Source organism: Malurus melanocephalus, unplaced genomic scaffold, assembly GCF_030028575.1.
Source record: "Malurus melanocephalus ecotype Western Australia unplaced genomic scaffold, MMel_1.1 scaffold_48, whole genome shotgun sequence".
NCBI lineage: Eukaryota > Metazoa > Chordata > Aves > Passeriformes > Maluridae > Malurus > Malurus melanocephalus.
In genome coordinates, this window is record NW_026623280.1 from 1,800,221 (window position 1) to 1,824,753 (window position 24,533).

Here is a 24,533-nt window from a genome sequence, read left to right on the forward strand (position 1 = left end):
TATTTTCTTTGAATTATTTTAGGAGAGACAGATGTTTGCTGGAGTACCTCACTGCTGTGGTGAGAAACCTGGATTGCTTTCATGTCCAAGTGTGCACTGTCAATTTGTCTGGAGTTTTGTGCAGGAGGGTTTTCTGTATGACAGAACATCAGTGTTCTGCAGAGACCAAGGATTGTGCTCTGTGTGTTATATGTCATGTTCTGCCACCCTTCAAGTTAACCAGCCCTGGCAGGTGCCTCAGTGGTAGTGAGCTTGATGAACCTACACGGTAATTTAATATGGAGAATTTTCAGTCCTGTACACTGGAGGAATTTACAGAGTTTAAAACACCTTTGGAGATCAATGGCAGCAATAGGAAAGCAGAGATAGATAGGAATGAAATTGGTAATTTTAAAAATGAATTTAAAATKAATTTTTAAATGGTCTTTAAAATTAAAGAACTTCTTAGATGAGTCTAGTGAAGGCAGTTCATAAACGTGGGAATGGTTGTATGCAGGAGTAGATTGTGCTGGGGTATGGTCACTATTATTCTGTGATGTATTAGGKGTTTGGAAGAATGTGKTTTTTWKGATTTGTTCCTTTATGAACTAGTCTTACTACATACTGATAAAAACCACAGCAAATTATGATTGAGAAAAATGGCTATAATATGACTAGAATTCACTAACAGGTGATTATTTTGTCAGAAGAGGTATGATTTGTAAGAAAAATGGACTGTCTTATACTAGAGACACTCAAAACAGCTGGAARAACAGATAAGCTTTTTGGGCTTGCCTGAAGAAGGCCTAATTTACCCAAAWTACTGTTGTTTTTCTAATTGTATCCAATGTTCTGCTCAAAGACACTTTGCTTTCCTATMATTTTATTCCACTTACATTCTTTTACCATCCTGATTATGAGAGTCCCCTGTGAATTGTTTGAACCATCTTCAAGATATTGGGAGACTTTTGCCTCTACTCTCACAACAAAACATTTTAAAATGTGTATTGTTCTCACTTAATTTTTAAGATCAGATTTCCATAATGACATGCTACTGGATCATCATAAAAATAGCGAGTACAGAACTGACAGAGGAAGTGTAAAGACCCATCTGTGCTATTCTTTTTTTTTTCTTCTCCCACCATGTTTTATATTTGATACTTAGAGCACCCCAACCTTATATATTACTTGTCTAATAYTTCTCTCATTGGTAACTCATGGAGACTAATGCAAAGCAATCATGCTTTCTGTAATATGCTGAAAATAAGAGATTACATTTAGAATAAATGAATTTGGAGATGTGATGGGTAATGAAGCAGTCAGAATTACTTGTCAGTCAAGAAAATAAATTGTAATATGTTGGTTTCATGTTAGAGRCATCCCCTCTCCAGGCTCTGCCTGGCTGAACAAGTCCTGTCTTGTGCTCTGGAGCCTTGAGAGGGCAATAGAGGTGGGGACCAAAGGAAGAAATGTAGAGACATTCCCCTAGAAATAGCAATAAGATATTGATGATATGATGCRAGCCATATTCAGCTCTCATTAGCATCAAGAAATTTTGTGTTTGACTTTGAGAGAAACCAACCCCTCGTGAGTTGGTGGGAGTGGGAGGCATTACACGGTGGTGCTCTGTAAACCCTACATTTGACAGACATCTGAATGCATGGGCATGTATATGAATTTATAGAGTTACCCACTGYGGAAGTGGCCTGTCAGTCTTGGGCATGGTGTGTTCGCTGCCAGCAGAGATGCCTGCAGCAGTGAGCAGCATGCCTCTGCTCAGGACACGTGCTGGGATGTGTTTCAGACCAGTAACAAATAAATCATGGCAGCTTGCCCCTGTCTGGCCATACACTCCTGCCGTTGTACAATGGTTCATTCGCTGGATGCAAAGATCGAACTATTTCGCTCTCAGTTCAGGGTTTTTCAAAAGATAAATTTTAGTGATCCACTTAAAGCACCTATTTAATGATGGGATAGAGGAAGGAAGTATTGAAGCTGTTGGAAGACGTGAAAGATTGCCAGATGCCTGTGAGAGCAGCGCGTTSCTAAGTAGTCACACAGAGAGAGGATGGAAACTTCAACTGCAGCCCTCTGYGAAAATGCTCCCACAGAGATCTGCTTATTAACTAATACCAAAAATTCATAGCAAGGGAAGCTGAGAAAGCAGCTGGGATGGTGAATGCTTCATTGGCAAGGGATGACTGGACACAGAGTGCAAAGTGTATTCTGTCTCTGGGGTTGTTATGCCTCTGGTATATGGCTTCTAAAAATTGTAAGGAGGATAACGTACCATCAAGCAGCAAGGGATGTTCCTCTGAGTTATCTGGAAGCCCAAGTGGGTGTTCATCATCCTGTGCTGGCTGCTTATTCCAGCCTCTTTCCTTCTCTCACTGCGTTTGATAACATCCTTTTTGTGTTGGTTCCTCTACACCCACTTTGTCTCCTTTTCCGTCTGCCCTTCCTCTGAACTCACCTGGAAAAATAACCACAGAACTAACAGAGCCAGCTTCCCAGGGAAGGCTGCAGCCTACATCTGAATGAGGAAGGGACCTTGACACAGCAGGGCCACCATTTGGAGATGCTTCTTTTTAAYCACTTTTATCACCTACTTTTTGGGCTAGTCCGGTGATGAATGCCTAGTAATAAATCTGTCACACGGTACATTGCATATGGCACTATCACTAAATATAACTAAATACTAAATCACAAACAAATTTCTAGGGAACTTAAAATCTAAAGATTCTGGAGAAAAAAGCAGATTTAACAAGATTTGACAGTATTGATACGTGCAGGTAGTAAGTCTAAACGTAAGTCAGGTGGAGTAATAGCCAACCATGAAAATTTAAAAATAACACCTGTGTGACATGTGGTGTAGTTAAAATGCTGGGTCCTGAGCCTATAAACATCTGTGTGTCTGCCTGGTTTGAGAGGCGTGAGGGAGCACTCTGTGAGTCACAACCTTGGAGAACTCCTGTGGAAAAGGGATGATTTTGAGGCTGAAAGAAAACATGTGCATGGAGGTACAGCTGGATTCAGTATTTGTGAGTTCAGTGATGTCTAACCCCCAAGTTTTCCACTCTTCTGTTTTGATCGGTGGTAGAGACATATGCTTCTCAAGTCTTTCTGTAGTCATTTTGTTCTGTGACATTTTGTTCTAGCTGTGAGGCACTCTGTTAATATTAACACAAATTAATTCAAATATGCTGGAAAAAATAGCATTAACTTTTTTCCTTCAATCTGGGGAATACCACCAGGGTCCAGTGTAAATGTACTTTTACTGAAACTACTTCTTAGGGTTTCTTGGCTATATATATTCTTAATTTCTTCAAATCTATGCCATTCTAGTTTTCTGGTTTTTATACTTTAGATTTTCATTAGTTTATTTTGATGCTGTTAAAGCATTCTCTTCCAGTCCTTGTCCTTTCATATAGGAAAGTTTTCAAGGCCAACCTAGTAAGATATTCCTGCACTGAGATCTTTTGAAGATTCTTTTACCTGTTCTAATAAGGTCGCTGTGTGTAGAGCAGCTGCAGATGCTCCCATAATTTACCTCAGCTTCCGCAGAGCTAATGGGGGTTAAAATAACTTAATTGGAACAGTGAAAGGCCATCAGAAAAATATCTTCTTGCATGTAAGAATACGAAGAACTTTCTGGTATTTAGCTACAATAACATGGCTCAGCAATGGCACAGGAAGAACAGTATGACACCATCTGTGTACAATAAAATTCTTTATTCCCTGACTGCACAAATATTGTATATTAAAAGGTACAAACATATGTTTAAACATATGTGTTTGCATCAAGGTCTTTTAAATATATATATATGTATGTGTTGGCATTTCTGCAAGAAGTATATGGTTTTACCTTTTAGTAGCCACTTACTGTTGCCACCTCCAGACAAATAAGTGTATGTTAACAACTTCTGTTCAAAYAGAAATTTTTCTTCAAATTGGTGCAAACAGGAGAGAGCCTGACTAGCTGTGAAAAAGCAGAGCTCTCTTATCTATATTTTGTGCCTAAGATTGTGCTCTGGATGGTGTTTTATGTGTTAGTTTGCATGCACCTGGTGCACCTTGGTAATTGCTGTATAAAGTCTCTTGAATATATTTGTCTCTGGGATGCAAAGACAAAAATGATCCCCTCAGCTGTTGTATACATGAGTAGACACTGATTTGAAGCCTCTGCTGTSTGAAGTGCCAATCTGAACTGGAGGAACAGATATTTTCACATCTGCACCAATGCTGACCTGTCACTTGCGGGGTTGATACGACATTTTGGTCTTCTCTTTGCCCTGATACTTCCCTGAGTGGTGGGAGAGTGAGAGCACTTTATGCTCTGCAATTGTGTCCTTCTGGAGCTCTTGGCTGCTGGGTAAGCTTGAGTTTGTCATTTGTGGTTTTGAGTGATAGCAGCAGTTATCTTGGATGCATGAAATCGGTCCCTTTGGGAATTGTGTAGTGTTATGCAATGTCTCTGAGGGATTTTTCAAGAGTTTTGGAAGGCCTAGCAAGGATCTAGTTAATGCAGGTTTAATTTCTGGTAGAAAAACTAAATATATTCATCTTCTAAAAGATACTGTCTAAGCAACTTTGCTGAGGATTTGTACTATGGCCAAAGCCTCTGGCTGAGTCTTGGATCCTGGTTTTGGTTTTGGTCAGAGAGGTTTTACCGCAGCTAAATTCTGTGGAGTTCAAGAGTCTGTCAGACTTCTCTGCAGGGGCTGTTATGAAAGAAGTGTGAGAGATTGTAAAAGGAAATCAACTCAGTAACTGCAGGTGACAAAGAAGCTTCTGCCATTTTTTCCTCCTCTTTGTGTTCTGAGGTTTCAAGGCTCTTCAGCTGGGACATCTCATGTCACTTCTATAAAAGATGCAATTCCTCCTCCATGTTACAGAGGATAACAAGCAGCACAGGGGTAGCTGGTGGCTGAGGCCAGACTCAGTTGTGGAGAGCAAAATCTGAGGATGGTGAGTGAGCAGATGTAACCTTTCTACCAGCTTCGAAAAAAATGCAGTGGGGCAAAAGGACACCACTCATGTGGCTTTCCTGGAAAARATGAATTGAATTAGAAATGTGTCTGGCTTACTTTTTGTCACAAACGTGGCAAAATTTTGGATAGCTCATTTTGTTCATCAGGGAGCTCTTACATGAAGAAGTCGCATTGTAATTTATATTCCTAATTTTTTTTTAATATGACTGTCCACAGGCCAGGGTATATATTCAGTTTCAAGCTCGGTATTTTTCATCTGCATGACATTAACTTTGAAGGGTGATATTCATTCCTGATTCAGCTTGAGAGTGGTAGGATTTAAAATGAGTGATAGTAAAAGGGAAACATTAGCCTCTTAAAGAAGTGTGTATCTTTTAGTTCAATCCTAAAAAATTGATTTGAAGTTCCTTCTCTCTCAAGTTGATCTGAGAACAARACTTCCCCATTTTCTCCTAGTCTTGCACCATCGTTACAGGCAAGCCTGCATCCAAGAATATTGATGCCAAGTAAGAAATTAATTTTTTTGATAGCTAAATGCTGCCAAGTGCAAAGATTATATACTGACTGGAGAAAACTTCAGGTTTGGGGATATTTTTTATGTGGAAACCTGCTTTTCCTAGTCTAAATTGTTCAATTGAATGTTCAGTCTGTGTGGTAGTTGGTGGATTCTCAGTTGATCAGAGTGGTGGTTAACAGTGGGAAGCAGTAGGGAAGAGTGGCAATGTGCTGGATGTTTATCAGGACTCWGCAGCGTGTGCTGAGGGTTTATGAGTGAGCACAGGGTTGAACAGCACAGCTGAGGCACACCATGGAGCTTTCAGCTGAAAAGGACTGCACTGGAAAGCTCTATTCCGGCCCCTGCATTTCTCCACTGCAGACATCAGTTTTATGATTTATACTTTTTTACCTCCGGTTCTACTGATATATGAAAATGAGCATCTGGAGGTTATTGTTCAGGATAGAGGAGGTAACATCAAGTGGCTTAGTCATATCCAGTAGCCTTTTTAAGGATGTTCAGGGAAATCATTTTGGTAGATAGAGCCAGTTATTCCCTCTGTAGTATTGCATACACTTATTTTCAGGTCACAGTGTTCTTTGCTTGGGGAAGGATTGGAAGAGACATTACCTATTTGGAGATTAAATGCATAATTAAAATGGTTCTAACTTCCTTTTTTTTTTTTTTTTTGGTGAATACATATCTGAAAAATATATTTTACCTCAAAGGCAAAGTATTTTTTCTAGAGATATTTGTTGGAAATGGTTATATTATTCTGGCAGTTGATTTGTGTTTTAATTGGCAAAAAGCTCAAGATAAGGAAGGTGGTTTGTGTTTCATGACCAACATTTTGTGATGTCCAAGTTCTGAGACATCTCTTCAGCACAGGTAACCTGAAATTTCATTCAGAACTGAGTCCAGTGCATGTTTTTGGGGGGTTTTATATAACATTGAAGATTCTGATTTTTAAATTTGATTCCTCTTTTTCACTTCATGAAAGATAGACTGACTCTTTTTTATGGAGACTCATGTTTTGGTCTATTTTCATTATTGTCTGCATGTATTTGTAACCTGTATGAGTGAATACTGAAGGCAAGAGTGTTCAAAGCTTAGTCCCACTATCTTTCTGGAAGGATGTTTCTTGTCTGCTTCAATAAAAGCAGCAACATGGATCATAAGAGCTGCTGTTACTGTATTTCTGGAACACTTTGATTTAGCACGAGGTAATTTCTGGAACAATTTTCTTGATGCAAATAACAAGGAGAGGCRCATCTGTTGCACCTAATTAATTTTTGTGTGTGTGTATGCTTCATTAGTATAATTGAAGACATGGAAAGAATATGATGCTATTATGTAGAATCTTTTTATGTTCTCTCTGTTTCCCGAGCGTGGTTGTATGCAAGTCCTATGCCTACTTAATCCCATGAGGGCTATTTCAATTAGGGGCAGCTCAGGATCATTCAGCTTTACGTGTGTGCCTTCCTCCAGAAGGCATCTATAAGCATTTTATTCTACAAGAGGATGAATTTGGGAACAGTACTTCTTTTGAGAGAAGGTTCCATCTGTAGGCATTTCATTAAGGATTTATTTAGGTCCAAAATTTTGTATCTATTTTGACCCTTTGAAATGGTAGAACTAAGTATAAATTAAATTTATGTAGAATTGTSTAGAAAAAATATTTCTAGTCTGATTGTTCATGATTTTAGTGTATGTAGTGCTCTAGGCTTCAGCTACCAAGTAACCCAAATTACCAACAGTCTCTTCTGGAAGAGCTGTTACAGCCATTCATGCACTTATAATTCTTGTAGTGTGAGGTGTTCTCCTTTTTTTCTTTCGTTTTGTCCTGCATACAAAAGTACTACTTTAGATTGATTTTAGAAAATACAGTATGGAAAACCCTTAGGTCCCAGAGTTTTATCCTTTTGATTGAGTGTGTGTTGGACTACAGAAAAATGTGCAGTGTTAACTTTGCAGTGTTATTTTGGGGAGAAAATTTTGCTCTTTAAATTCTTTTACCTAAAACGCCTGGGATGCAGTAGGGTTTTGATTAATGCCTTGGTAGCCAGCTGAGAGTCACAAGATTATTATTTTTTTTTTAAATGTGAGATGCTCAATACTGTAACATTGGTTCATGATCACTTAAAGAAAGGAATCACAAGATTTACATGATTCAATGCCACTTTGGGAATATGAATAGACATATAATTTATTGAATCATAGAATGGCCTGGGTTGGATGGGGCCTTAAACTGACTGGTTCCAGCCACCACCRTCATGGTCAGAGACACCTTCCACCATCCAGCCTGGCCTTGGATGCTTCCAGGGATTGGGAATCCACAACTTCTTTGGGCAACCTGTTCCAGTGTCTCACCACCCTTGCAGCAAAAGATGTCTTCCTAATATCCAAGCTGCCCTCTGYCAGCTCAAACCCTTTCTCCCTTGTCTCATTCCCACATGACCTTGTAAAAAGTCCCTTTCCAGCTCTTTTGTAGCCTCCCTTTAGGTACCAGCAGCGGCTGTAAGGTCTCCTCATGCCTTCTCTTCTCCAGGCTGAACAGCCCAAACTCTCTCAGCCTGTTAACATAACAGGGATGTTCCAGCCTCCTCCAGACTTGCACCATCACTTTCCCATCTCCCTGCTGGGGCCCCAGGGCTCAATGGAGCACTCCAGGTGGGGTCTCACCAGAGCAGAGTAGAGGGGGAGGATCCCTCTGGTGCTGGTCACACTTCTTTTGATGCAGCCCAGGATATGCTTGGCTTCTGGGGCTGCCAGCGCATATTGCTGGGTCATTTAGCTTCCATCTGTTTGTGTGTAAACCTAAATAATTCATMCCATGGCTCTTTTTTTACCTCGAGTCACAGAGCCACACTAAAAAAGCAAAATGGCAACAAACATTCCCCCCCCCTTTTTGATGTTTGCAGCTGAAGCCGTGAGATATACCAAACTGTCCCAAAATGCTCTTCCAAATATTTCTGGTCCCAAAATAAAGTCCTGGTTAAAGTAAGCTAAAAATTGTTTGGCTTCACTTTGATATCTTAATTCCTTGCTACAAAATTAAATCTTACAATCTGAGGTCCTCTTGAGGAATAGTCTCCAGTAGAGTCAGACAACTGCAGCCTCAACAAATTAATGTAGATTTTGGGTGGGATATTTTTAAAGCAGTCACTGTTTTTCCAGTTATACCAGTTAGGTTCCATTCTGGTTGCTTGAGGAAAATAAGATCCTGTCAGCAAAAGCAGCTGGAGTTGCAAAATGTTTTGAATAACWTCTTTTCATGTTAATTCCATTTAAATAAAAGAGGAGACAATTTTGTTTTCATATTTGGACACAAATAGTAACTCTAACCTCCTTCTTCAAGCTGAATATAAAGCAAGTAGTATTGGGGAAGTATGCATTGCACTGTTTTTTCTCTTTGCAATTATTATGTAGGCTTCTACAAAATCAACTGTTTCTATTTGCCAAAAAAAATGAAGAAGCTAATGTGAACACTTGACTTCTTAGAAACCCTTCAGGATACACATTCTTGCTTATGTCAGTGTGATTTTCAGCATCAGATATTCATAAATAAAAGTGGAAATTTTTGGAGGGAGAGGATGACACAGACACTTTTTCTGTGTAAAAGTACAAAATGCATTTAAAGAAAATTAGTGCAGATTTCTTTCTGTAAATAGGTGTTTTTCCAGAAATGTAGCCTAGGGAATTCTAAATTCTATTAATTTTCTCTTCCAAACTGACCTAATAAGGAATTCACATCAGCTAAAATGTTGATGAAACTTTCCCTATAATTAAGGATGAGCCTGAGCTACTCTTTGCTTATTTTGGTAGTAATGGAGTAGTAGTGACCTTCAATGGGGCTAAATGGCAGATATTATTTTCTGCAATGCTTTTCAGAATGTGATAATAACAATAGAAAAATTATCMCCAATATATACTATCTGCTGAAAATGCTATTAATAATATTACTCTTCTTGTAAGAATATTGCTGTTCTTACCTCCATATTTTAATTCAACTTAAAAGGCTGAAAAAGAGCATGGGGTATGCTTTAATTAATGTGTCTTCTCAGTGCTAGGACAGTTCTATTTARAAGTCATTTAAATTTATTGTTCTTAGCTTGCATAATTGCTGTGCCATCCACATCTCTATATGCTTTCAGTTTCAGGGGAAGAGAAACATTATTTTATTCAGAAAAAGTTTTACTTGTCTTTCAGTTCAAAGAGATATTGTGCTTTTGATGAAAAGGGAGCCGTGACTTTCAGAACATGTACTGACACTTAAGGAGAGACAGAAAAAGTAAACRGAGGATTTTGTATTTTAAAATTGGCAAAGATATTTATTCAAAGTAGGTACTAGATCAAACCTTCATCCATCAAACTTAAAACTTTTATATAGAATGACATCAATATGCACTCCCCAAAGGCCATTCCCTTTCCTTTTCTGCCTTCATTTTACTRCTTGGCAGTGTTAATGCAATCCAGGACCTGGTTTGCTAACAGTGTCTTCCCATGGCCATCATTTGCTTTCATGTGGGCTGTCAGAGTCTACATGGTGTGAAATGACCTCCAGGACGTTAGATTTAAATAGGATGGGARGCTGATAGTCTCCACTGGGATCTAAAGTTGGGTGGAATACCTGGGGGTCTTTAGGGAAGAGACAGGTTGCCTCTTGTTCCTCACTATCGTGAGGGTGAGAAGCATTAAATGTGTGAGCTGATGATCTGAGGTCAAATGCTCAACTTGTTTGCCTTATGGTTTTCCCTTTGCTTAATATTTTTTTGTTTTTTTTTATAATATTTTTTTGTTTTTTTTTACTCTAGGTTGGTGTGATTGGTCTGATACCATATTTCACACCTGACTACAGGAGAGTATTTACATATCTCATAGACTAAGCAAGCCTCAGAATTGTGTTTGTAGAGGCAGATGGCTCAGTGTACACTAGATCAGCTATTTGCATTCCATCTCAGGGCTTTGGGGTGTAAAGAAAGAAGTGAAATAATTCTTGAGAAGTATCTTCACATGTAGCTAATTTATATATATTTTTGTTTTAGTGTTTCTTTCCCCCTGTGAACTGAAAAACAAGATTATGTAAACACAAGAGCTTTAGCTGAAAGCCTTATTCTCTGTCTCATGAAGCATTCTGTCCCAGTTTGAATTACTTTCATATGTGCAGGTGAGGTGATAAGAGAATCTTCTAAAAAATTCCTCCAGCTTTGTAAAAGAAAAATCCTGGCCTATGTACTCAAAAAAAGGTGTGAAGAAAATAATTGTTCACAATTTTGCTACGTGCTGAAATTCCTGTCTGCTGTAAATCACACTGGTTTTTTTCAAAAGCAACCTGGGAATATAAACACAATACTTCAGTGTACCAAACCCACAAAATTTAAAATTTATTTTGCACTGCCTGGCAATGATAYTTTTAATGGCTTTACAGCATGCACAGAGATAATTTTATGTTCAATTCCAGTTCTGTTAGGAACTTCTGTTTAGAATCAAAAACTTTTATGAGAAACTTCTTTCCTGTAGATSCCTATCTTTAGACTGCTCTCTTTGCCAAAGAATGAAGTGAGAATCTCTAGAGTGATAGCTCACTAAGTGGCTTGGATGCAGACATGGAACAGGCATGGTAAGACCCTTCTCTCAATGAAAAAGGCATTGGTAGGATCCTGGAGAGCCACATCTTCCTCTGCCTTCTGAGGCACCCTCTCTGCAGAGGAAAAACCCACACACCTGTATAGTTTAAAGTCACTAAAAACGGAAAACTGTGGAAGCAAAAATTAAGTCTTGTTCCTTGGAATATTTCTGCARTCTTGTAATTGCACATTCTTGAATTGCTTGGATAATGACATTTGATCAAAAATCTTTTGTTACGTGATGTGGAATTCTATGAAATTAAAGAGCTGGTGACAGTGTGATTTCCATCATGACAGTGTTRAAAAATCAGTTGAAGGTCTGCTAAGAATTTCATTTGACAAAGTGTATGCTTGTTCATATTTGCAAATGTATRTGCTGAAAGAATGAGCATGCTTACAGTTATTCAAATGTTACCTGAATAGAGATAAATTTAAACATTTTTAAAGTTTGCTTTGCTGAATCAGGCATGTAACACATAAGTAGTTAGAAGTCGAGGAGGAATTCAGTGGAAGTTATTTATCCATGGTGGTTCATTTTTTTCTGTTTGTAAGCTTCTGTGTTAGTATTAATTCCAAAGATTACTGGTGGGGAAAAAGAGAATAACAAGAAATAGGAAACTACTTCACACTTTCATGCACTTGATGAGCCTCATGGCAAAAAGTTAATTTTCTTCTTAAAGAAAACAATACTATGAATAAAAATTCTCAGAGCATATTGTTTTAGAAATTTGGTAGTGTTCCTTCTCTTTTAACCTTAAACTTTTTTTGTTTTTTAAYATAGGACTAGTAGGACTGCATAGAGAAGCATTTTTATTAGTAATAAAATACTCAGCTATTTGACATTATGTTCAAAATTATGTGTGTGTATATATTTTCTCTTCAAGAAATATATTCCCTTTCTTCTTCCTATTTTTCTTACAAAGATTATGGAAGTCTATATTTAAATATATGCAAATGAGGAGTTTCTCCTTCCTGCCAGTCTCCTTGTTGGCTGCCCATTTTACCTGGTCTGCTCTCYTTGCCAGGATTTCTCTGGATACATGGGCTCTCTATTTGTAGCTTATGAGCAAGAGTAGATACAGGAATAAGAAAATGATGAGGCAAAATAATTGAATTTTTGAACACTGACCTGGTGAAAGGCCTCTTGAAGTGAAATGGTGTGTAAAGAGAAGTTTAAAACCAGAAGGAAAATTGTAGCTTACCTAACAGGTCAGGGTGCCTGTGCTCRATTTGACCACTTCTATTGGTTTATCGTTATCTAAGGTCCAAGCCTGCTGAGTGCAGGATTGTGGGACTTTTAGTTCTTGTTTTAAATCTGTGATTTCACTGACACCAAGGTGTGTTTGCTTCRGTCTGCCATAGCTTAAATTTGCAAGCAATTTTGCCATGATTTATTTTTTTGTAGTGAAGACAGCAGTGTGTACAGGTAGGGTAGTTTTCCACTCTGCAGGAAAGCACAGGGATTGCTTTACCCCTAGGATGGAGASGCCAGCAAAAGCTTGTTTTACCTGGCACTGAGAATTGATTTATTTGTAAACAATAATGCAAACCCATTTCTTCAGTAACTTCTAGGGAAMAGAACAAAAGGGCAGGTATTTGAAGAAAGCCACCGAACGCTAGAAAAAAGTTATTTCACATTTCTATTAAAATTGTGGCATCAGGTTGTTTTTGTCAGTATATCTAAAGTTCACCATTTTTGTTTTTCTGTGGGTCACCTGGAAGAATGTATTTTATCTATACATTGATATATTGCTAATGAATTTTTTTTTTTTTTTGCAAAATGAGTGTTGCTTTGTCACATTTGATGTGTGTTTACACTTGATAAGAATATATGGCTAGTAAAAGTTTCATGAAATGGTGGAGTWTTAACTTTTGACTTTAAAGTACATCATGTCTTTGCTAGCTGTGTTAGCCTGGCATCTTGTTCCCATGAAGCAATCTCACTTGGAGGAAATAAGCAAGTGGGAGGTTTTGGGTTTTGGAGCTGATTCAGTTTTGCTAGAATAAGAACTAGAGGTAAAAAAAATGCAAGCAATAACAACAACAAAAAAAGGAAATTGAAAAATGCACAGAAGTTCTACTACCAATGAGCTGTAGATATTCTTTACTGGGCGAAGCGACAGTTGAATGAAATACAGAATCTGTACTGGGAGGCAGAGCCATCTGAGTTGATGTTTAAGCTTCTAAGAGTATTTTAACAATCATTACCCAATTCCTTTAGAAATTRCCTTAGCAACTCAATGTGAGCTATTGAATACTGCCACATCCACACAGAGACCYTTCTTGGAACACTCCTTCACCTCTCCAGCACTGCACTTTGACTTGAAGGAAACTTACTTTCTATGAATATTTATAGCCTGTTCTTTTACAAGAAGTTTTATTGATTTGATTAGTGCTCCCACGGAACACAGATGAAAAGAAACCACTGAAAGGAGATCAACCTCTGTCTTGTCAGTTCGTGAATATYGCACACTTTATTAACGTCAGTCTAGGCTTTCCTGTTATTATTCCTAGCTATARGAGAAGTTTGGTAATGTCTTTTTTTCAAGCTTGAGACAGAACGCCATAACCTTCTAAATAATTTATTTGAGGTTTTATGACGCAGAATTATGGGCTAGTGCTAAAAATCACAATCCTGTAGTTTGGAATCCAGAAAATACCAAACACTCAATAAACAGCAGTAATTTGTGACAACATGGYTCCCAAATCACTGACTAAAATGATGAGAATTGGCTTCTAGAAGTTGGAGTGGGTGGGTGAAGTGGTTGAGTCACCAACCCTGGAGGCATAAAAATGATGGGTAGATAGGGCACCTGGGGACACGGTTTAATGGTGGTCTTGGCAGTGTTAGGTTAATTTTTGGACTCGGTCTTTAAAGGTTTTCCTACCCTAAACAATTCTATGAAGAAATTATGCTAGACTTCCGTAGAGCAGAGATTTTCAGTTTCGTAGCAGACCAATAAACTAGATCTCTAAAGAGATCTTGATCTAGATCTCTTTAGATCTCTAAAACAGAGAGAGCTTCACCTCTGTCACTGCACAGGGCTGTCCCATCAGCAGGATTCATGCGGGAATTTCTTAAATTTAAAAGTTAAATAATTTTCTGTACATGCCATTGATGAATTAACTTGAAGGAGGAATATCTGCATACTCATGATGGGATCCACCGYCAACAGCTTGTGAGCGAGGGCTGTGACACACAGTATGTGCATGGGTGAAAGAATTAATGTGTATATATAGCACAGAAACATACTTTTGAAGCAAAAGTGTTGGTATGCAATTCATTTGGAGATTTAGATTTTGAAGTAATCYTCGTGCTTATTCAACCTTCCAGTTYTCTTGTTTTATGTCCAGGAATGTAYGTGTGTGCACGTGTGCTGGCGCTGACAGGATGGAGTGCAAAGATTTTGTAAATATTGGCAACATCTATCTCTACAGTTTTGAAAGTCTGACTGAGGGTCTTTGAGGGGTTCAGATGACAAACATTCACCAGATAAGGGTCAATGTAATGCACAGTCCTCAGCCACAGATTCGGTGCGAGTTATAGACCTAAATGATATAGAGAATTTTGGACATTCCTTCCTCTGTGCCTCAGTTACCTGCCTGTAAAAGGCTATAGGAATTTTCTAGCTTCTTTGCAATGTAAATTTGTTTGTAAATATGCAAATATATGACACAGACATACAGAAGCATGTCAAATTGGGATTGTAGGACTGAATTAAGAAAAGGAAAGTAAAAGAGATGAGTGTTAAAATGTGGATTTTTTTTTCCACACAGCGAACACAAACATGTAAGTTTTACTGTTTCTGCAGCATATGCAGCAATTTCCACACAGTCAGTATGGGTACAAACATTGCCTTTTTGTTTAATGATTATGTCTAGGCCATTATTTATGCTAAAAGGGATATCTTATTCATCTGTGATTAAGTGCATATCTCTGCTTTGGCACTGTTGGGCGGGGATGCATTTAATGCTAATCTCCTGAGCCCAAGTGGTGATCCAAAGGGAAAAAAGCATTTTATCTTCTAGAAATTCAATGAGGTGCCTTTCATAAAGATTTTGTCAGATAGCTCCCCAGGACCTGGAAAAAGCATCTTTTGATCTCTTAAAATCCATTTGACATTCAGCATCAGAGCACACGTGTGCCCTTTGGAAAGGGTAATGGCTGTAATTGAGCTGGGTGGTCAGGGCGGATGTGAACCCACGGCTACACCGCTGTCAGTGACACAGAGTTTGGTGGCTCAGGCCAAGGCCATGGCAGCTGCTCCCCCTGGCTCCAGCCTCCTGGGATTCAGCAGCCAGKAGCTCTGCCTTTTCTCTGACTCTATGAAATCTCAGTTTCAACTTTCTGTAATCCATTTTTGTATAATTAAGAGTGTGCCTGTTCACCACATTTACCCTTCAGTATTGAGCAGTTCCATCAATGGACGGCATATCCAAACCCAATGCTGAGAGTAGTTTCTCATTCCTCAAAATATATGGCATTAATTTGAGAAAAATTTCACTTTTTTTCTTTTTTCTATCTCACGGATGATGCATTCTGTAACCTGAGGTTTGCAAAAAATACAGAGAAAGCATTTACTTGTATTCGAAATTACATTTCCTTGTATAGAAAGAAAATGTTTCAAAACTTCCCCAGWACTTTCAATCCCACTTGAACTATTTGAAAAAAAAGAATCAATCTCTTCCAGTCAATTTAGCAAGTAAAATCTAGTCTTAGAATTCTCAAAAGCACCTATAATCTCTCACTTAATTGCAGCTAGATAGTTTTAGTAGATGCTCTGCTTTGTCTAGGAATTTTATGTGAAAAACATGCTSTTTTGGAGTCTCTGTATTTGTAACTCCACTTTGAAAATGTGTATCTAMAAGATTTTTCTGAAGATATTGGCTAACTAGAAAGCAAAGAGATCACCTTCTCTAGTTAAAAAAGAAAAACAAATAAATTAGTTTTCAGTCTTCCTTTTTATAAAGGTTTGAATACAAGGACACTCATCATCTGRATAAAAGTGTCATGTCAATTTGATGAGAATTTATAGAATTTCAAGCTTTTCCATACTTGCAATATAATCTGTTGTTTGTCATTGGGGGAAGACTCAACTAGAATTTGAAACTTCAAACACTGTTTTGCTCAAAAGCAGTAATATATTTATAGTTATTAAAGTTACTAATATACACTTAATAGTGGATCGGCTTCTCATGGGAAAGCTACAGATGCTTTCAGTCTCACAGAAATGTATCCAAAAAGACAACATGAAAGTAAATAATCCTATAAAGTCTCATTTAGGTTGGTGATTTTTTCCCCCCCCTTTTTATCTAGCATGTCTCCCTGTTTCCACCTTTATTGCTCTCCAAAGGGATTCAGATTCCCTTTGAATCTAATTTGAATTTCAGARGCTCCTAGGAGTTTGGAGTTGAAACCATGGAATATGTTATTTTGTTGAGTGGGGCAATTAATTGCAGTCTACTTACAATGGCCTTTTGTTCTTAATTCACTCAGGGGTTAATGGAAGCTCCTTCTAAAATGCTTTTCTTGTCCACAGCTGCTTGTCAGAGACAAGTCCTTTGTCCATTAAAGTCACACTAAGAATTCAGCAGGACATGAAAGGGATTTGGTGAAATTAGGAGGCAAATTATCCTTCTGGTTATGAAAGTGGGGAAGGACAGTCTGAACAGATACTGCCAGTATTCTGGGTGAAACTGATCCCATTTGGCCAGTTAAATTTTGTACTCTGTGTTGCTCATGGTAGATAGCAGTGGTTAAAAGCTTTGAGGGAAGCTTTATAATAAACTTATAAGTTTAAATCAAGCAATTTGTTAATTTTCACAATCAAACCCAAGCATTGGTTGAAGTGGGAAATGAACCAGTTCAAGGAACTTCATTCCCCTCAGCAGAAACAGAGGGAGGGATGAGCTGCACAAGACTGAAGGTGTGAGGAATGAGCAAGGTACGGAGGCTGCCTGTGCAGTTGCAGTGTGCATGTCCTGTTCCCATCCCATCCCATGCAGGCAGAGGCAGCTCCTGAGGCAGAGAAAAGGCAGCAGACCGTGCTGTGATGTGGCTGATTCCCTGAGGTTTCTCTGTGAGCAAGGCAGCCTGGCCAGGCTTTATGCTGCCTCTTGAGTGGAAAGGGGAGCTTGGAAGTGAAAACATGCCAGGGATCTACTGCAGTGGGGCCAGACATTYCTGCCCTTCACAGGAGGAGAGCTCTGTGGTATGCAGGGATACGCACTGGCATTCTGGTGACCGTGTTCTCCTCCCCCAGCACAGTGCCCAAAATTAAGGTTTCCTTGGTTTTTTGCCTAGCAACAGAAWTTTTCATTTTTGCTTTTATTATAATTATTTAAAGAAAGAAATAATACTTTTCTGACACAAACCTCTTGGGAATTACATCAACCATATGAAATATAAATACGTTTCCTCTCCCGTTGTATAAATAATGGATTAGGTTTTCACTGGAGAAGCTGAGAGTAGGATTTAAGGACAACTTGTGTAACTCACAAAGTAGGCTGTGGTGTACAGCAGCAGACTGTTATAAAACATGACACAGTAGGAAATGTGATTAATGTGTGATGGAAACCCCTTGGTAGATCAGGTCACTAAAGTATGGATCCTACCCTTGGTTTCTATTATGTTCAGTGAGCATCTGGACAGAAACAAACTGCTACCTGTTGTAGTATTATTTTATCCAGTTATGAGGGAGATTCAATCATGCAATTAATCATACAATAACTTTTCTGTTGTTTATGGAAGAAGAGCATTTGATGGTTTTTTAGGATGAAAACCAAGAATTTGAGTGTAAAAGTGAAGTACCATCCTTCCTTCAAGGGAGACATAAGTCTGATTTAGGGAGAACACCCAAAGCTGAGTGTGAACTCAGTGTCCCCATCCCAATTAGCAGCAGATGAGGAGCCCTCTGCAGAGCAGCAGCCTCTGTAGGAGCTGTGGGATGCTCACAGAATGCTGCCTGTTTCCTGGGGCCAGCCAAGCAAAACTGCCTGCTTGGCATGTGCTCCACTGGGCTGGTGTTTTGTCACCATTGCAAGACATCACTTTTGTAGAGAAGTAAATAAAAAGTGACTGCCAAATCCCCTAGCATGAGTTTTCTAAATCTGGTGTATCCAGACTCCTGATTCTGAATTGCATTAAGACCTCCCAGGAATTATAACCTGAAACAATTCAAGCTTCTGTTGATGCATAAACAGGCATGTTTATGAAAACAGAGTAGCTTGGATCTGTTTGTCCCTATTTTGACTGGTGATGAGCTAATTTTATTTAAAAACTTGAGTCTTTGCTCCTTGGTGCATGAAAGGGCAGAGTGAACTCAGTGGAGCTGAGATTTCCTGAATTGTAATTTTAGCCTTGACTAGTTTAGGGAAGCACACTAGGTTGGTCTGAAGTTGCCGTGACTTTTTTCCAGTTTTCTGAGCCAGAATTTTTTCATTATATTAATGCAGGGAACATTTACAAAGTTGTAGGACTCTGCAACCTGTAATTGATATTTCCTGTGATTTTTGTTCCTTTTATTTAGTTTGACAAGGTTTATTAGTCAAGATTTGAGGAAAAATTTATCAGCTTTCTTTTCTTTTCTTTAGCTGAACTCTGTCAACACTGCATTTGTTGTTTACATATTTACCATTTGAAAACTGATACTACAGCAAATTATCTAAAAGTAAAATATATTCTCAGTGTGATTTATTTTTAATGAATCATAGAATGGCCTGSGTTSGAAGGGAATGGAAAGATCATCCAGTTCCTACCTCCCTTCCATGAACAGGGGCAACTTCCACTCGACCAGGTCGCTCAAAGCCCCATCCAATCTGGTTTTGAGCACTTCCAGGAATGGGGCATTCACCACTTCTCTGAGCAACCTGTTCAAAGTTGGGAGGGACAGCTTTGTTTTGTGTGTACTGAAAGGAGAAAATAGTTTTGGTAATGGAGCTTTGGTGAACCTTACTTACATGAGAGCAGAACCAAAAATCAACATAATGGGTTTCATAAAGAAAATCTATCTTAAATCAATGTGCTCAGAATATTTAAATACTAATTCTGATAAATAGCTAAGACATTCATTAAATGTGCTCTATATTGTAGGAACTTAGTCACATTGTGAAAAAATATTAAGCTGCTTTAAAAATAAAATTTGTCTGTCAGAGTGTTCACAGGAAAACTGGATTTTCTTTGAGGGATTTRTGTGTATATAATGTATTTCTTATGAAAAATTTAAGGCACTAGGACAGATCTCTCAATTACGTGCAGAAACACTTCGCTTTTTATTTACAAGTTATTTTTATTAAAAAAAGGGATTGTTAAAAAAGGAGCTTTTTTTCTAATTTCTAAAGATAACCCTTTTTCTGACAATCCTGCTTGCCTCCTTTGAAGGGCATGTTGTTCTGCTAAAAAYTGCAAGAATGTCAGAAATTCTGGGGTGTTACTGCTATTGCTCCCTTAAAACACGAGTGATTCTTTGGARTAAAAAACTTTTGAAATAAAACTCAGGGCTTAAGCTCACAAAACTTGTCTCTAGGGTTCTGCCTATGTCACCTTGTCCAAATCATTAAATACTCATCCTGGGAGATGCATTTGAGGGCACTGCACRGGTGATGGGACCTGTGCTGTTTGTATTTCACCTTCTCTGTTCTAAGTGGACCAGCAGCAATTGAGCCATCAGAGGAATTTGGGCTGCTCTTTTACACAAGCCTCTGAAGACAAAATTATTCCCACTTTCAAAARGACAGAGCCATGAACTGTTTCTCTAAGCTTTGTTTGAAGGAACCAAAGCTTTCAATAATGAAGAATCTAGGCAGTCCCATTTATGGTAGAAATCCCTGTTTTGTTCATCCAAGTGGTTTGGGGTTTTKTTAGGCTGCTTCACTTTGAAATTTGGGCCATCTGAAGGAAATTTGTGTGTTGTTTACAGGTGTTGCAGCCTCTTACAAACCCAGGGACAGGGCCCAGCGGGTTCAGAGTMTAAGGCATAGATCAACCCATTGCTATTAACTCCATGGAGCAGATGACGAGAGAATAGCTCAGAGAGGATTGTATGACCTACATTTCCATTGAATTTCTCACCATGTTTGCTGTGTCACATGCTTAACCTGGTTAGCCTGTTTTTAACTGTTCTGTTYCTGCAGTTCTTTTAGAACGTGTAATGTAATACGTGTAACCTCTTAAACATCTCAAGTTGTTTGTAATTTAGGCTTTGGAAACATCTCCCCACGCACACAAGGTGGAAAGATATTCTGTATCATCTATGCCTTACTGGGAATTCCTCTGTTTGGTTTTCTCTTGGCTGGTGTTGGAGATCAACTTGGGACAATCTTTGGAAAAGGAATTGCCAAAGTAGAAGATACCTTTGTTGTGAGTATGCTGAYTGCCTCGTCTGGTTGTTTTGCTGCTTGTTCTGAATTTCACGAGGGAAATGAAAAGCCTGGAAAGCTACAGCTCATTGTTGCAATCAGATGAACAGGAAAAGGTAGGAAGGACTTGGCACAGTCTGAACTTGCTGCTGAATATCTCCGAGAATTGGGTGAAGACACATCCCCTAAACTGATTATGGTTGGGAAGAGGAATGAGATCCAAAGAATTTTATTTTTGTTCTGCCCTTGTTACTCGTAAGTTTTCTGTGATGCTCATCCTGAAAGGTTATATAGATTGTGGTAAGAAACGTATTCCCTGAGTTTTCTGAAGCAGTGAATGCTTAATAACCAACTTTGTGGCTGTTCACATCAGTACTGGAAGTATTAGGACTGATTTTCCACATCAAGCTGTACCCTTGCAAGCAGGATACATTTTCTGTATGGAAAGGGTCTAACATGACTTTATTTTTGATGCAAAGCAAAGGGGGCCTGTGCTGAGTAGTCTTATGCAAGAGGCAAACATRAGCCTGAAATCTTTTTTAGAAAAGGCATTTTTGGCTTTGAAACATTGGTTCATGTCCAGACAAGATACTGGTGAATAACAGAGATTTCAATTGAGATTTGTCAACAAAAGGCAAGGACATTCCATAAGAACATTTTATAATTTCTGTGTTTTCGCAATTGATTTTTTTCTTCTTAAAATGATCATCTGAGATCAATTTGTGTCTCTTTTTTGCTCATAGGAATAATGGTTTTCCTTTTTAATAATGGATGTATCCATACAACAAGAATGCCCCAATGTCAAAAGCAGTGTCTTCCCCTCTTTTGACAATATCTGAGTGAAAACAATGATCTACATTTYGCAGTCTGGAACACTCCTGAATTCTGTTTATTAGTTTGCCTAAAGAAYTGGGAGATGCTGATAGATCAGAGCAGGGAATTTTATGTTGCCACAACACAATCTGTTACTCTAATTTAGGTTACAAAAGCTTGACCTTGGTCATACTGACTGTAAACACAGTTTCCACTGAAAGTTAAAGAAAACATCCATTGTGAACAACATAATTTTATTTTCAGTTGATTTCTGTGAAATTTTCTTGTACAATCCCTCCTTTTAGGTTGAACCAACATGGATTACATGGATGAAAAATGTCAAATTGGCTGGGCATGTAAAATGGGACTTTGCAAGGGTCTGTTCTAGCTTTAGTACAGTTTAGAAAAAAAATGTTATTAGCATACACAACAGCTAAATGATGTGGCTCATTAAATCTGCAGATGGTGTCAAGCTGGGGAGACAACTAAAAGTTGGAGGAACAAAATGATGTTAAAATTTTTGAAAAACAGTCTGACTAGATAGGATTGAATTCAGGCAGGACAAATTCAAATTAATATATGAAGAAATAATAAAATATGCAACTACATGTCAGGAAACAGCTGTCTAGGTACAATTTTATAGAAATGTTCTATGAGCTCTTGATGTTAACGTGCTAACATGGGTCAAGGTCCCAGTGTTATGGGAATGCATTCATCACAGGTAAAACTGTAAATAGGCAAAGCATAAGAAAGGATCCTTCCATTCTGTTTTGTGCTATTTATTCATGTCTAGTTTTGAGTACARCACTTAGTGAAACATGGGCTARTTTGCTGGTGCCAAKGGATAGCAAGAAARATAGGAAKGGGGAAGAAAAGGAAATTAATATATTTGGTTTAAAGAACATGTGACTCAAAAACACCTGTGAAAGTTTGCTGGAAGGAGAAAATYAGCAATTTCTTTATTTGTCTTGGATAAGACCATAAATAGTACACTTAAAATGAAGGACTAGAGATGTAGGTTAAGCATTAGGAAAACTCCCAGATCACAAGAGCGTGATCACATGTAGCCTGGCCAGTAATGTGCTTGCAGTGGCTTCGGTGGGGTTGTCTTTGGGAAGGTCTGGAAAAAGGTGATCTCTTTCATCCCTCCCARCCCTGTTGTGTAGGATTTTATTTAGCTGATTATTTTATTACAGAAACTGTGTGGTTAAAATTCACCTTATTTATCTGGTTATTTTTCCAAAATTAGAGAAATCGCACGTGCCTGCACAACTTGCAACTCACTTGAATATCTGGACTCCCCTCAAAACTTCTATCATCAGCTGTTAGAATGCTATACATGCTACTCACCCAGRACATCCCCATGAAGAGTCCAGCCCTGCCCTGCATTTACTGCTGCCAAATGTTTCCTAGAATAGTCATGTTTGCTTGGAAACCCTTTCAGGATAAAATTCTGCTTGAACTTTCCTGTTTGTTTGGGAATTGTAATGCACTGTGCTCTAGAGCTATGTAGTGCACACCAGGGGTGATGGGTGCTTGTGTTCACTGGTGCAGTTTTATTAACAATGGGTTTCTTCTCTTTCCCCTTCCCTTTCCAGAAATGGAATGTGAGTCAGACAAAGATTCGCATCATTTCAACAATAATATTCATACTGTTTGGCTGCGTGCTGTTTGTTGCTCTTCCTGCAGTTATATTCAAGCACATAGAAGGCTGGAACACACTAGATGCAATTTACTTTGTGGTTATCACTTTAACTACCATTGGATTCGGTGACTATGTTGCAGGTAAAWTTTTTTAAATAACTCTTTATCTTACAATATTTTGCACAGTGATGTTTATTTTGCTTTTTTTTTTCTTATTTCTGGGACGCATAYGTCTCTCTTGTGGTGCCTCTCTCCCAGTTTTATCCTTCGTCATTCATGTGTTGGCGCTTGTCCTCGTTTTGGTTGATGTGACAGTGTAGAGATAGGAGGAGGGACAGTAAACCCATGGTGCATGTCTGCTTACTGTTTTTTATCTTCCTAGACTATTAAAAATTAAGTAAAGTATCATTTAGGTAGGGATTTTGTTTTATTTTTCTTACAGGTTGTGAAGTGCAAGCACTAACAGAGCATTTTAATCTGAATATTTCTTTTCAGCTGGAGCTCTTTTAAAAGCCTCACCCTGTGAAGTTATATAACAAGTTTTGCATGCATCCCTTACCTTTCAAAATGTTCCAGAGCTCTCTTTCTGCCATTGAAATGTCTGTATGTCTGCTGGATCCTTCTTCTGTGATTCTTTGTTACTCAGTGCAGTTTGCCCATGTGTTTTTTGTAACGTCRGGAAAAGTTTTAGCACTACCTGTAGACAATGTGTCCAACTTTTATGGTTCTATTAAGCTGAATTGGTTGCAAATAACTTTGACATACTGAGCTAAAAAAAGCTTGGGCCAGTTCTCTGTGTCAGCCTTTTTCTTGAAAAGGCATTAGAGGTGTTTTTGTCTTGAAGGCAGTAATGGGATTGGTCTTGTCACTGGCCAAAATTTTTCAGGCTTGTGAGGTCCAACAAAGACCTCTAAAATATCATAACTGTGTGACATATTTGTAAAAGATTTGGGTAAAATGGGGGTAAATTTAGTTGTTGCTGAAGATACTAAGCTATGCAAGTAGTCTGAAAATTAAGGTTGCCTGAAAGCTGCCAAAGATTCTTGTAAATTATAGAACTGAGCTGTAAAATAGCAAATCAAGTTTGTTTTTACATAGTTATTTATGATGTTTCCAAATGTCTTTCTRTGTGTCTTGACTTCTGCCTTTCCCTTTTCTTTCCCATATTCTTTTGCTTATTTTCATTTTGTCTTCAGAATTTGGGATTCTGGTCAGACACTAACTAGCGCGAAATAAAAAATTTATGCTGTTTCYAAGTCAAGAGTCTGGGTGTTTTAGACTTTCGTTCCTGAAGGGTACGTGTACGACAGGGAATAAAAATGACAGTGTATAAAGGCCTGGTTATATTTACTGTAAAGCATTATGTGAAATGGCCCACTTGGCTCTAACTAGAACACTGAGTACATTCATCATTATTCCCATTATAAATTTTCATAGACTTTTCTATTTGTAGACCATTTGATACCATAATTTTTTTCCTACATCATCTGCTTTTTAATTTTACCAGGAAATACTTTCTCTTGCTGCAGAATGTCCTTGAATTATATTGTTCTATAGCTGATGGCCTTTTATGGTTCACTTGATAGAGGTTCTTTATTTAATTTAAAATCCTGCTGTAAATCCATT

General features: G+C 38.2%; 1 protein-coding gene across 2 annotated transcripts in view; it reads left to right on the top strand.

The window, feature by feature from the left end:
- The window catches only part of KCNK2 (potassium two pore domain channel subfamily K member 2), a 124,278-nt gene that overhangs the window by 76,353 nt on the left and 23,392 nt on the right, over nt 1–24,533 (top strand). For both annotated transcript variants that reach the window (XM_057365134.1, XM_057365135.1), the window contains 2 exons: nt 20,291–20,451; nt 22,862–23,048. In XM_057365134.1, the coding sequence (XP_057221117.1) occupies nt 20,291–20,451; nt 22,862–23,048 (348 nt within the window). The remainder of the gene's footprint in view (nt 1–20,290; nt 20,452–22,861; nt 23,049–24,533) is intronic.